The sequence below is a fragment of the Caretta caretta genome, chromosome 2, assembly GCF_965140235.1.
Source record: "Caretta caretta isolate rCarCar2 chromosome 2, rCarCar1.hap1, whole genome shotgun sequence".
NCBI lineage: Eukaryota > Metazoa > Chordata > Testudines > Cheloniidae > Caretta > Caretta caretta.
Genome location: NC_134207.1, coordinates 74,649,210 through 74,662,062, shown reverse-complemented (window position 1 = coordinate 74,662,062; position 12,853 = coordinate 74,649,210). Strand labels below are relative to the sequence as shown.

The window sequence follows — 12,853 nt, the reverse complement described above, 5'->3', positions numbered from 1 at the left end:
GAGTAGGTAAAATAGTAAGTCTGTTTAATTAGCTCTAGTCACATCTTATCTATATACATATTTAATAATTGACCAATTAGCATAGCATCTATTTTATATTTTGTCCTCAGTATAATCCCTCTACATGATACAGTTTCATAGCTATTGCTTCAACGTATTCAGTCCATATAGTCAGCATAAGCACAGACTCCATGAGCGCTCCAGAAAAAAAATAGTGGGTGCTCAGCACCCACTGGTGGACCCCTCCTCGCATCTACCCCTCAGTGCCTCCAGCTGGTGGCAGGCCCCACCAATCAGCTCCCCCCTCCCCATCGCCTCCTGCCGGCCGTGGATCAGCTATTCAGTGGCATGCAGGAGGCGCTGGGGGTAAGGGGAGGAGCAGGAGCAGAAAGAGGCAGGGGAGAGCGCAGAATGGGGCGGGAAGAGCAGGGGCAGGGCTGGGCAAGGTCAGGGAAACTTCTCCAGATGCCAGGGAGTGGAAGGGGTGGGACCAGCCACTTCTGGCTGCAGGGACATTGCTCTGCAGCATAGTGGGTTGGCAGCTGCCTGAGAGAGCCTGGCTGGGGAGGCGATTTCTGCTCCCCATCTGGGCTTGGGTGACAGGGACTGGGGGTGAGCAAGTCTGAGACCCCCTCCCCCAGCACATTTCCGGCTCGCTCAGCCGAGCCTGGGCAGGCTATCTCAGGCAGCTGCTGGGCTGCAGAGCATTAGAAGAGGCTCCCCTCTCCTCCCCTCCCAAGCTCCTTCACACCAGGGAGAGTGCCAGAACATGCTGGGGGCCAGGTGCAGAGGGAGGACAGAATGTCCCCTGCTGCACGTAACATGTCTGGGAGAGCGTGGTGGCCCTCGGCTGGGTGGGGGGTGTTGGCTGGAGGGGCGCATGTGACCTCCCCTTTAGATCGTGCCCTCCCCCCACCATATGGGGAGGCACCAGTTGTCTATGGGGTGCCCTCAGAGGAGGAGGCAGAATGGGACGGGAAGAGGCGGAGCGGGGGAAGGGATGGAGTGGGGGCATGGTCTGGGGGCAGGGGTTAAGTACCCTCCAGGAAATCAGGAAGACAGCACCTATGGTAGTCAGGATTCCTGCATACCATTAAAGTATTTTTCTTGTTGTTAACATAAATGGTTGGTTAGTTCTAAGAAACCTACCTCCTTGTTATGCAGAATTGCTACCAACATACCTCTAAGCTTGCTTTCCCTAGGTACTGCATCACTGAATGCAAAAACATAATTCTGCCTTGGCAGTGGAATACAGTAGAATGAGGTCTTCAGAAGTTTGACAAGAATTTCCATAGATTATCCGAAGTAGAAAGGAAAACACTGCAAGGAAAACATCCTCAAGCAAACAAACCAAACAACCAAGCTTGAAGCTGTCAAAATTACAGCTGTCCAGTCCGCCTCCTCGCCCGTACACACACCCTCGATGCGCAAGCAGACACATTTGATGATTTAATTGGCATAAAAATCCAAGAGCCAAATGAATTAAACATTAAAGCTGCATTCTGTACTTTCCCATTTCATCTTTTGCCAGCAATCCAGGCTGCTTCTCCTGGTTTTTGAGAGAGCATTCTGTCAACAGGAGTAAGAGCACAGTTTCTGAGTAAATGTAACTATCTGTATGGATATAAATAATCAAATAGGTTGTGGTTCTGTATACTTTGTTTTTCTGCCATGTGCACGGCTTAATTGGGATCCTGAAGTAGCTGGTTACACATTTCTTTTGGTGAGGAAATGTTCTTCTTTGTACAATATTAACTCTGTCTTGTGTCAATTTTCAGACTGAAGAACAACCTGAGAATAGTGGGAATGGGGTTTCTCTTGTCTTTTCTAGGGTTTCATATAAAGTTAAGAATTAATTTGAGAATATTTTGGTATTTTCAAATCTGGCTCATTTTCATGTATATTATTAAAAAACAGAACCCAGTGTGTTTCACCTTGTCAGATCATCATCTTGTCCTACAGAAATTTTCTGAACTTACTGCTGGATCAGCTGACCTAATTATATGCTGCATAGTCAAAATGGCAAAACTTCGTTTATTAGAGCTGGATATTTCAAATGCTAGATTGGCCTCACTAGTTCTTCTTTTTTTTTAAATTTGAAAAAAAAGTTTGATTATAATTTTTGTGTGTGTTTGAAGTTAATTTGAGTGACTCAAATGGTTTTTAGAATACATGAATATTAAAATTGTGGGGTAGGTCTAGTGAAGGAAACATCCAATTACTTTAAAGGCAGGGAATTTTTGTGGTGGGAAAATCTGTTTATGAATACCACATGGTTTAGAGTTAGCTGAGAACCACAACAAGCATTCAAGTATAATTCACGAAAGTGTGAATATTCTCAAGATAGTTCATGAGAGCGTGAATATTCTAAAGTTTGTTTTTAGGCACTGAAAACCTGCCCAGACTTTGGCATCATAGGTTTATTGGAAGCTTGTGCATAAGCAGAACTTAACTGTTTTAGATAACTCTTGAGGTTAGATTTTAACCTAACAATGTGTCCTGAGAGGCGGAGAAAGACGTGTAATAATAATAGAATAAAATCCAGTTCTTGAATAGCACTTTTTATCAGTAGATCTCAAAATGCTTTACAAAAGAGGAAAATGAGGCATTATGAGCTGAAGTGGCTTGCCCAAGATCATCCAACAGGCCGAGCTGGGAACAGAACTCAGGTCTCCTGGGTAGAACCGATGAGAAATTCTGGCAGAATGTTTTCCATCAGAAAACGCTGATTTGTTGAAAGCAAAATGTTTCATTGAAATCTGCTGCTTTTGATAAAAACTTGTTTTGAAATGAAAATTGAAACAAAGTGTTTTGATAAGGTTGAAAAGTCCCATTTCAGGGTTTTTGGACATTTTTAGATCTCTACACAAATGCAAGGAGTGTGGGGAATAAACAGGAAGCACTGGAAGTATTAGTACATAACTAAGTTATGATTTAAAGTCTCATGACTGGAATATTGGTATAGAGGTGTATAGCTTGTTCAGAAAGTACAGGCGGGAAAAAGAGGGAGGAGGATTGCATTACACATAAAGGATATATATATATATATAATTGTTAGGAGATGTAGAAGAAGGTGGGAGGCAGACCAGTTGAGAGTCTCTGGATAAAGATAAAAGTGTTAACAATAGGGGTGCTGTCATGGGAGAAGTCTATTATAGACCACCAAAGCAGGAAAATGGAAGAGAAGGTAGATGAGGCATTTCTGAAACAAATAACAGAAATATCCACAATGCAGGACCTGATAGTAATGGGGGACTTTAACCCAGACGTATGTTGGGAAAGTGGTAGAGCAAAACACAACATTTCCAGTCAATTCTTGGAATGTATCAGGACAATTGTTTGTTCCAGAAAGTGGAGGAAGTAACCGGGGGATAGTCATTTTAGACTTGATTCTGACCAACAGAGAGTAATTGTTAGCAAATCTGAAGGTGAAAGGCAATTTGGGTGATTGTGATCATGAAAAGATAGATTTCGTGATTTGAAGGAAAGGAAGGAGTAAGGGCAGCAGAATAAGGATAATGGGCTTTAACAAACTCAGAGAACTGGTAGGTAAGGTCCAATGGGAGGAAAATCTAGGGGAAAAAGGAGTTCGGGAGAGCTGGCAGTTCCTAAGGGAGACAATATTAAGGGCACAACTGCAAGGAAGGATAGGAAGACTAGTAAGAAGCCAATATGGCTCCATCAGGAGCTCTTTAATGACCTGGAAATCAAAAAGGAGTCCTACAAAAAGTGGAAACAAGGTCAAATTGATGGAGTACAAAAGAACAGCGCAAGTATGTAGGGAAAAAATCATAAAGGCTAAGTCACGAAATGAGTTGCACCTAGAAGGGCCATAAACAGCAAGAAGAGGTTCTTGAAGTACATTAGGAGTAAGAGAAAAATGAAGGAAAGTGTATGTCCTTTACTTAGTGGGGAAGGAGAGCTAATAACTGATAACATCTAGAAAGCTGAGGTGCTTCACTAAAAAGACTAATGATCACCAGATACTCAACACAATTAATATTGACAACTAAGGGGAAGGAATGCAAGCCAAACTAGAGAGAGAACAGGTTAAAAGAATATTTAGATAAGTTACATCTAACTTAGAAATTCATCCTAGGTTACGTAAGGAACTAGCTGAAGCAGTTATCTTTGAAAATTCCTGGAGGACTGGAGAGGTTCCAGAAGACTGGAGAAGGACGAACATAGTACCTATCTTTAAAAAGGGGAACAACAAGGATCTGGGGAACTATAGACCAGTCAGCCTAACTTCAATACCCAGAAAGATACTGGAGCAAATTATTAAACAATCAATTACCTGGAGGATAATAAGATTATAAGGAGTAGTCAGCATGGATTTGTTGAGTACAAATCATGTCAAAACAACTTAATTTCCATTTTTGATCAATTAACTGACCTAATGGATCGGAGGGAAGCAGTAGTGATATATCTGGATTTTAGTGAGGTTTTTGACACAGTTCCCCATGACATACTCATAAGCAAACAAGGGAAATGTGGTTTAGTTGTATTTACTATAGGTGGGTGCTCAACTGGTTGAAAGACTGTACTCAAAGCGTAGTTATCAATGGTGTACTGTCAAGTTGGGAGAGTATATTTACTGTGGTCCTGCAGAGGTCAGTTTTGGGTCTGGTACTATGTAATATTTTCATTAATGATTTGGAAAATGGGTTAGAGTGTGTGCTTATAAAATCTGCAGATGACCCCAAGCTGGGAGGGGTTGCAAGCACTTTGGAGGCCTGGAGTAGTCTGCAAAATGACCTTGACAAATTGAAAAATTGGTCTGAATTAACAAGATTAAATTCAATAAAGACAGGTGTCCTTAGGAAGGTAAAATCAAATTCACAAATACAAAATGGGGCTTAAGTGGCTAGATGTTAGTACTGCTGAAAAGGATCTGGGGGTTATAGTGGATCACAAACTGAAGATGAGTCATCAATGTAATGCAGCTGCAAAAAAAGACTAATATGAACAGGAGTGTTGTATGTAATACATGGATGGTAAATGTCCTGCTTTACTTGGCACTGGTGAGGTCCCAGCTAGAGTACTACATCCAGTTCTTGGCACGACACTGTTTCTTCTGTATACACCTTGGGTGGCTCTTCTCCCCACCACCCCAGGTGTATACAAACTGCTTCAAAAATAGTGTTGTTTTTTTTAAATGGTGTATGGTGCTGTCCTCAGTATTTGGAATACATAGAGAGACTTTAATGCTTTGTTCAGTTCATGACATCTATATAGAATATGTTTTGTGATGATGTGGTTTTTAAGAAAGCAGGTTCGTAGCCTGGTGTTGTATTATTTCACTTTGGTTGTTTAACACGTCCAAGCAGTTTTGACTGCTTTGTCAAAAGAAATGAGAGGAGTCTGACAGTGGGATGTGAATCTGTGTGCCACTACTCTGGTCTGTAGGACTCGTCTTCCTAACTTTTTATTTTGTTTTTGTCACTTTGCTTACTTTCCAGGAGGCAAATCCGGTGTATTAATTGTGAAGATCTTAGAGGTACAAGAGGAATGCGCTATGCAAGTTGCTCTCTGCCAGCAGTTGGGACCGCTGTCTGCTGACAGCTCCTCTGAAGAGGTTGTCGTTGAGTCTGAGCCCAGAGTCAAAGTTCTCTTTACAAAGGAAACAGCAGCTCAACTCAAGGGAGGCCCACAGGATATTGTCCACATCTATCCTCCCTGGTAAGTACAATACGTTGGTTGCACCAGCCGTAGTGTTAAAAGATAAGGTATTTTTATCAGACCATTCATCACATTATTACAGAAAAGGCTCCAGAGAGTCAGGCCTTGTGTCTCTGGTGGCTTGTGAGAATTTTTGACAGACACGTTAATGTAATGCTAGGTTAGGTAACAAGGAAATATAATACCTGCTTGTGTTGCTGTGGGCTTTGATTTTGTTTTTCATTTAATATTTTCATGTTTAGGATTCATGAAAAACTGTTTACAACGATAATACCAATTAAATACATTTTCTGGTGGGGTAAAGTGAGTCAGAAATATTCCTGTGTTGTCTTTAGTTTGGGCATATCCCTGTTGGTGGAAAAGTCTATTCTAACTGTGCAGTACTCAGCAGATACTCCATGGAAGGATAGTGTGTCTGAAAAAAGTAAAATAAATCACTCACTACTTATCAGTAAGACTACAGTAAATGGCTGGTTATCATTTTCACTGCTAACTCTATTCCACTCCACAAACTCAACTGTAGCACGCATTGTTAACTTTCTCTGGAACTTGTCAAAATATAACTTTGGCTGAACTGTTTAACTTTTCTGGACTGAGGGCAGCATAAGATGACTATATTTTTAGAGTGAAGGATTGGTTGTAGCGTGTAGGCGTTGTGGCATTGGGTCAGCAGTTTGGAGACTTTTTAGGATAGGGCTGTTGCTCTTCTCCCCACCAGCCAAGGTCTATACAAACTGAAAAATAGAAAACTTTTTTTCTGCTAATATCTTTCTCATAGTCATCTCAGGTGTTATGCCAAACAGCAGTAGGTAAAAGTATCTGCGTCACCTCTTCCCACCGGGCATCCTTGCCCCTGCCGCACTTCAGGGGGTAGGGATAAGAGGTCCCAGGAAGGCTGTTAGGAAGTTTTGGGGCTTGCTCCCACTCACTGCCTTCACAGTGCACGCTGCCCAGGTGCCTTTGCACACACAGCCCCAGGGAGAGCAGGGGTGGAGGAGGGGCCGGGAGCGGCAGGGCTCCCAGTTCAGCATGGTTGGGGGTGGGATGACCTGCAACATCCTGGCGGTCAAAGCCACTTCGTGCCTGTCAACTTTGCTCCCTGCTCCAGGCAAGCTCCGTGCAGCAGCAGCAAGGAGGAGCCGGAGCTTCTGCCGCAAGAGGAGCAGGAACAGGAACAGGGAGCGGGTTTGGCCAGGCAGTAATGGTGCTTCCAGCCACTGTGCTGCTGCCTGCAGCACCGCTCCTCTTCTGCCAGGAACTCTGGGATATATCCAGAGGTCTTCTGGGACCCAAGTCAAGCTGGGACTGCGTGCACACGAGAAATCAATAGGCTTTGGACCCCAGGTTCCAGCTTAACACTGACTCGGACCCTCTAGCCCTGCAGAGTCCTGGGATGCAAGGGGGGGTCAGGTACCAGCACTTGAAGAAGAAATGGCAGTTACTTACAGGTAACTGGAAGTTCTTTTCAATTTGCGGTCTGTATCTGTATTCCACTACTTGCCCTCCATTCCCTCTGCTCCGTACCTCTCTGGATTTGCGTTAGGAGGAGGAATTGGAGAGGTGTCGGCCTGCACTGCCTCTTCTGCCCTCAGGAGCACAAGGAGATCTGCGCATGTGTGGGCCAATGGAAAATGCTTGCTAGAATTTCTGGACTCAGGCACATGGTGCACATGTGTACCCACATGTGGAATACAGATAAGGACCACACAGCTTGAAGAACTTCTAGTTTACAGGTATGTAATCTCTATTTATGCATAGTCTCTTGGAACCCAACACAGAAAAAAGCACATCTTTTGCAAGCTCCTTAAGCACTGAGCAATCACTGAACCCCCACAGGGTTCTTCATATTGGCAAAAGATCATCTTATGAAGTCAGAATATTTATGCATGGGGCATTTCAGAATTGTTAGAGGTGCTCTCATAATTTCTGTTGTTGTAAAGGCTTATTTTTAAAGACTGGTGGATAGTGGCAAAATTCCGTGATATCTGATCTGCAGTCCCATTTTACATCATTTTGGTGGTGTTTTGATGCCAAATTGTCTTCCTTCCTCACTCAGCCAAATGTTAAATGAAGTTGGCCTGGGTGGTGTTAAAGTAAACCATTTTTCTTGTTTTTAAAAAAGGTTATAATTTGGAAGTCGTAATTTTACATAAGTTTGAAACTTGTCTTGTATTTAGTGGATGTTTCCTCCACTACACTAAAAAAATAGTGCAGGAGTGCGGCTTATTTGGTTAAACTGTTATTTAAGAGTAATAAAATATCCTCCACTACCTTTGGATTGAATAAACATTTTTATAATTTGAAGGAGACAAAAACATGAGGGAAAAACATGTTCATATGTCTCTTCCAAAGATAATGGGACAAATCTATCCCTGATGTAAATCCATTGAAGTCAATGGAGTTACTCCGTGGATTAATTTGACCCAATATGTTATGAACTGAATATTTTTTGTTACTGTGTTATAATATATATGGCTAGTAACGTTAGAAAAGGTAAAACAAACAGTGATTTTTTTTTCAAGCTTAGAATAGGGTACTCGACTTTAAAAATAAATATCACAGTTTAAAGTGTTGGACCAAGACTTTAGATGATCCTTTTAAGTAGGGAACACAATCATATACAGTAGATAAAATGAAGCTTTGAATAGTGTAAGATTCACTTCTATAACGTTAATAAATGATTCCATCACATCAGCGTTATGATTCAGCATTCCAGACACCACTAGTTAGAAAACAGGAATCAATAGGACTGTGGATGTGGACAGAAGTACGTACGAGTCTACAATGAGTGTAATTTGTCATAATGAAATACAGCTGTGGCCTTTAAAGAAAAACTGGCAGAACTTCATTTTCTAAAATAAAGCTATTTAACATGTGAACAGGTGAAAAAAGCATCTGAAAACACCAAAACACTGTTTAAATAGAACTTCTTCTATTTTTAAAATGAGCTTATTTACACATTTATTTTATTTATAACATCAATCAGAAACAAAGGAAACTGAATAAGAAAATAGGATGTTAAAATAAGGTTGAGGTTTGACCTATATCAACAAAGAAAGTCATGGCAAAGGCCGCCACCTCATCCTTAAATCACCCAGATATACTTGGAACACATGGCACAGTATGTAAGTTCATCCACTCTTTTGAGGTGCTTGCAGTGTAATGCAGAATGGGGTGAGTTAAGAGAGGACTGCTTCTGTTGGTGTAAGTTAAATCTGTAGGGCAACATTTTCAAATATGTTCTTCAAATTACTCTCTAGAGTTTTGCACTGAATCTTTGTGCACACAGATTGATCACCTGAGCATGTGAATAAGGTCATTAGACACACCAGTGCTGATTTGTGCATGCGCAAAACTTACATGCATAATTTAGGAGCTAGTGTTTAAAGAATTTACTCTTCACATTATCTACAGTTTCAGAGGATGAGTTTGTATGTGGACATTTGTTGAGCACAAATCACAACTTGACATAAAAAGACAAAAATGTTGCATAAGCAAATGGGTCCTGCAGGAAACATGCATGCATATTTTTGGAAGCAGTGTTTGGATTTGTCCCTAAACACTTTTATATACAGAATCCTGTGTTACTGTAACATTAAGACAAATACTAATTTTAGTTCTGTGACAAAAAATATTCCTTATTCACACAAACAGTCTTTTTATGAGTAGTCCCACTGACTCAATGGAACTTCATGTGTGAAAGAGAATGTGTAAGATTGGGCACTAATTGCTTTATACATTGGATCAGTTTTTTTCACCTAGTTAATGTTTCATACATTGTGTTAAACTTAAAATGTGTATTTACAATCCTCACTGAAGGGAATTTATTTTACTGAGAATTACCACCGTCTGCAGGGAAACAAAACCTTACAAGGCAGATGTGATCAGTCTTTGTTCCCTTGGCACTGGTCAGCAGGGAGAAGCGAGTGAAGAGGAGCACAGAAATTAGTCCGGTTTCAGAGTAATAGCCGTGTTAGTCTGTATTCGCAAAAAGAAAAGGAGTACTTGTGGCACCTTAGAGTCCGTTGCCAATGATGAAAATTTAAATGAATACTTACTAGAAACCTTGTCTTACAGAATCTCCATCACACGTGGGTTCTCCTTTTCTTGATGGCTACCAGGGGCAATTCAGTTTTTTTGTCATTAAACTCTGGATTATAAGCCGTGCCTTCTACTTCCTGCTAAAAGTTCTGCCTGCAACAGTAAAAGCTACTTTTGCCGATTCAGGTAGAAGTTTTTGGAGTAGGGAACTAAGAGGCACACTGAACATTAATTGTAGTTGTTAGTTCGTCCTGTATATTATGAATTTCTGAAGTTCCAACCATAAACAAAAAGGATTTTCTCTGGAGATGACTCACAGGAAATGTCTCATTTACCTGAAGTGTCACAGTTGACTTGTTCTAAACAGGCATAAAAAACAGAAGTTGTCTAATTTGTAAGATGTCTCAATCCTGAGATTGAAGGAGGCTTTTGTCAATTCTGGTTTTAGCCCAAAAACCCTTGCGTGTTCAGAGTATTGGATGTAGGAGGCATCTGGTAGGGAGACAATACCAATGTTTGGTTTTTGGTGGTGGAGCCAATGCAGCATGTAGGGAAGGCATCAATCTTAATAAAACTTGGCAAGAAGAGTGATCCCAAAGTGTTCCCCCAACTTGGATTTCATAGTTGCAGTAAGTTCAAATATACCTGCTGCTTCCTGAACATAAGTTTGAAGGGGCAAATACAGTTCTAACTTCACTTTTCCTGTTTCCTTTTGTTAGACAGGAGGAAGATGTTTTGCCCATGTCACTGTTTTCTGGACAATGAGGCTTTTTAAAAAAATGCTATCATAAAATACCTCAGCCTGTTTGATAATGATAAAGTAGCAGCTTGGGCTTGCTCTGTTAATGAAACACAGGAACAGTGTGTTCCTCAGTTTGGTGCTGTCTAACAGGAAAAGAACTCTATCATTTGCATTCTGCTGATACTCATAAACTTTTTTTTTTAAATCATAAAAAAATAAGGAAGAAATATCTTTTGCAAAACTTCAGTTCCCTTACGTGTTCCACTGATAAAGGCAAGTTCTCTGAATCAGAGGTTGATCAGTCAGACCAGGATCAACAAGAGAGATTGTTTTCCTTCAGAGCCCTTTGATACGATGTGTACATTTAAAAACATTATCAATATAATAGATATTCAACCAGACAAAGAGGAGGAGAAGAAATCAACAGGCAAATCCCCACTATCAAAAAGGGAGTGAGCACTGTCTTTACATTCTTCCTTTGAAGATATTATAATAGCAGTGTGAGAATCCTGATAAGGGAAAGGAGGCTCAACCAGCAGATAAAATTCTACAAAAGTTCCAAAGCCAGCATGGTGACTATTTCTAAAGTAGATATGGCAGTAGCCTCAAAGCCAAAGATATGATCTTACCATCTGTAGGTGATTACTTTTCAAGATCATGCAGTTAGGAAAATTGAAGCTACCTTAAGGAGAAACTGAAACAGCTGCAGCCTTCTGAAAAGCATTTTTATCCCCAATATATTTTGTTAAAACAGCCTGTCTCTCCTGTTATATTGACTTAAAAAGAAACCTTAAAAATACTGTCCTTAAAAATAGAATGATTTTTTCCATCTATTCTCAGGCCTGGTCTACACTACAAAGTTAAGTCCCCATAAGCCACCTTGTGTAGACCTAGTTGTGCATGTGTGTATGCCTACATTTATCTCCCACTGATATAAACTCTCAGTTATGCCGACATAGTGACACCACCCCCCCAAGTGGCATTGAGTCATGGTCAATTTACTGAGGTTGACACAGCGCAGATGTAGATGCTCTGTTACCGATGTTGACACGAACAGTCCTCTAGCACCTCTTCCACAATGCCTGAAACTGACCACTCTGGTCACAGTTGTGAACTCCACAATCCAGGGTTTACACAAACCGGAAGACCTCTCCCCCTTTAAAGCCCTGCAGATTATTCAGATGACTTTTCCTAATTGTCCAGATTGGCAAGCACACCAAGCAGCTCTCCACAGTTATGTGCAACTGTCCAGCTGACCGTGCTGGCTACACAATCCAGACACACATCGTCTTGGAGTAGACAGGAGCTACTGGATCTCCTGGGCCTGTGGGGAGAAGAGGCTGTACAAGCACAGCTACAGACCAGCCATAGAAATGTGAACATATACGAGCAAATTGCATGGGGGGCTGCAGGAGAAGGACTATGATGGGGATCAGCAGCAGTGCTGTGTGAAAACAAAGGAACTGAGACAGGTATACTAGAACGCCAGGGAGGCCAACAGTTGATCCACTGTTGAGCCGCAGACCTGCTGCTTTTACTAAGAGCTGCATGCCACAATTGGCAGAGACCCCACCACCACCTTGCACACCACCATGGATACCTCTGAGGAGGCAGTCACAGGCCCCTGGTGTAAACAGCGAGGCTGAATAGGAGGAAGAGAATGGGGCACATGTGAGCTAGGACCTGTTTGAGCATCCACCACAGTCCAGTCAGTTCTGGCAGTCGAGCATGGGCAAGCCCAATGCAGGCAAAGGAGCCTTGGGTAAGTGTGTTAGTTTCCTATTACCGTGATGGCATCCCCAATTTAGCAGGACACAGCTATTGACTTTTCATTTATTTACTCGTACTATAAGAGGTAGCTGTAGAACAAAGAGAGAACATAAGAACGGCCATACTGGATCAGACCAAAGGTCTGTCTAGCCCAGTATTCTGTCTTCTGACAGTGGCCAATGCCAGGTGCCCCAGAGGGAATGAACAGAACAGATAATCAAATGATCCATTCCCTGTCACCCATTCCCAGTTTCTGGCAAACAGAAGCTAGGGACACCATCCGTGCCCATAGATGGACCTGTCCTCCATGAACTTATCTAGTTGTTTTTTGAATCCTGTTATAGTCTTGGCCTTCACAACATCCTCTGGCAAGGAGTTCCACAGGTTGACTGTTGTGTGAAGAAATATTTCCTTTTGTTTGTTCTAAACCTGCTGCATATTAATTTCATTGGTGACTCCTAGTTCTTGTATTAGGAGAAGGAGTAAATAACACCTCCTTATTTACTTTCTCCACACCAGTCATAATTTTATAGACCTCTATCATGTCTCCCCCTTAGTCATGTCTTTTCCAAGCTGAAAAGTCCCAATCTTATTAATCTCTCCTCATATGGAAGCTGA

The 12,853-nt window shown here is 41.6% G+C and overlaps 1 protein-coding gene across 3 annotated transcripts in view; it reads left to right on the top strand.

Annotated features, from left to right (window-relative positions):
* Positions 1 to 12,853, top strand: part of SPIDR (scaffold protein involved in DNA repair) — a 333,236-nt gene that overhangs the window by 128,736 nt on the left and 191,647 nt on the right. For all 3 annotated transcript variants that reach the window (XM_075125247.1, XM_048840608.2, XM_048840607.2), the window contains one exon: positions 5,463 to 5,682. In XM_075125247.1, coding sequence (XP_074981348.1) covers positions 5,463 to 5,682 — 220 coding nt within the window. The remainder of the gene's footprint in view (positions 1 to 5,462; positions 5,683 to 12,853) is intronic.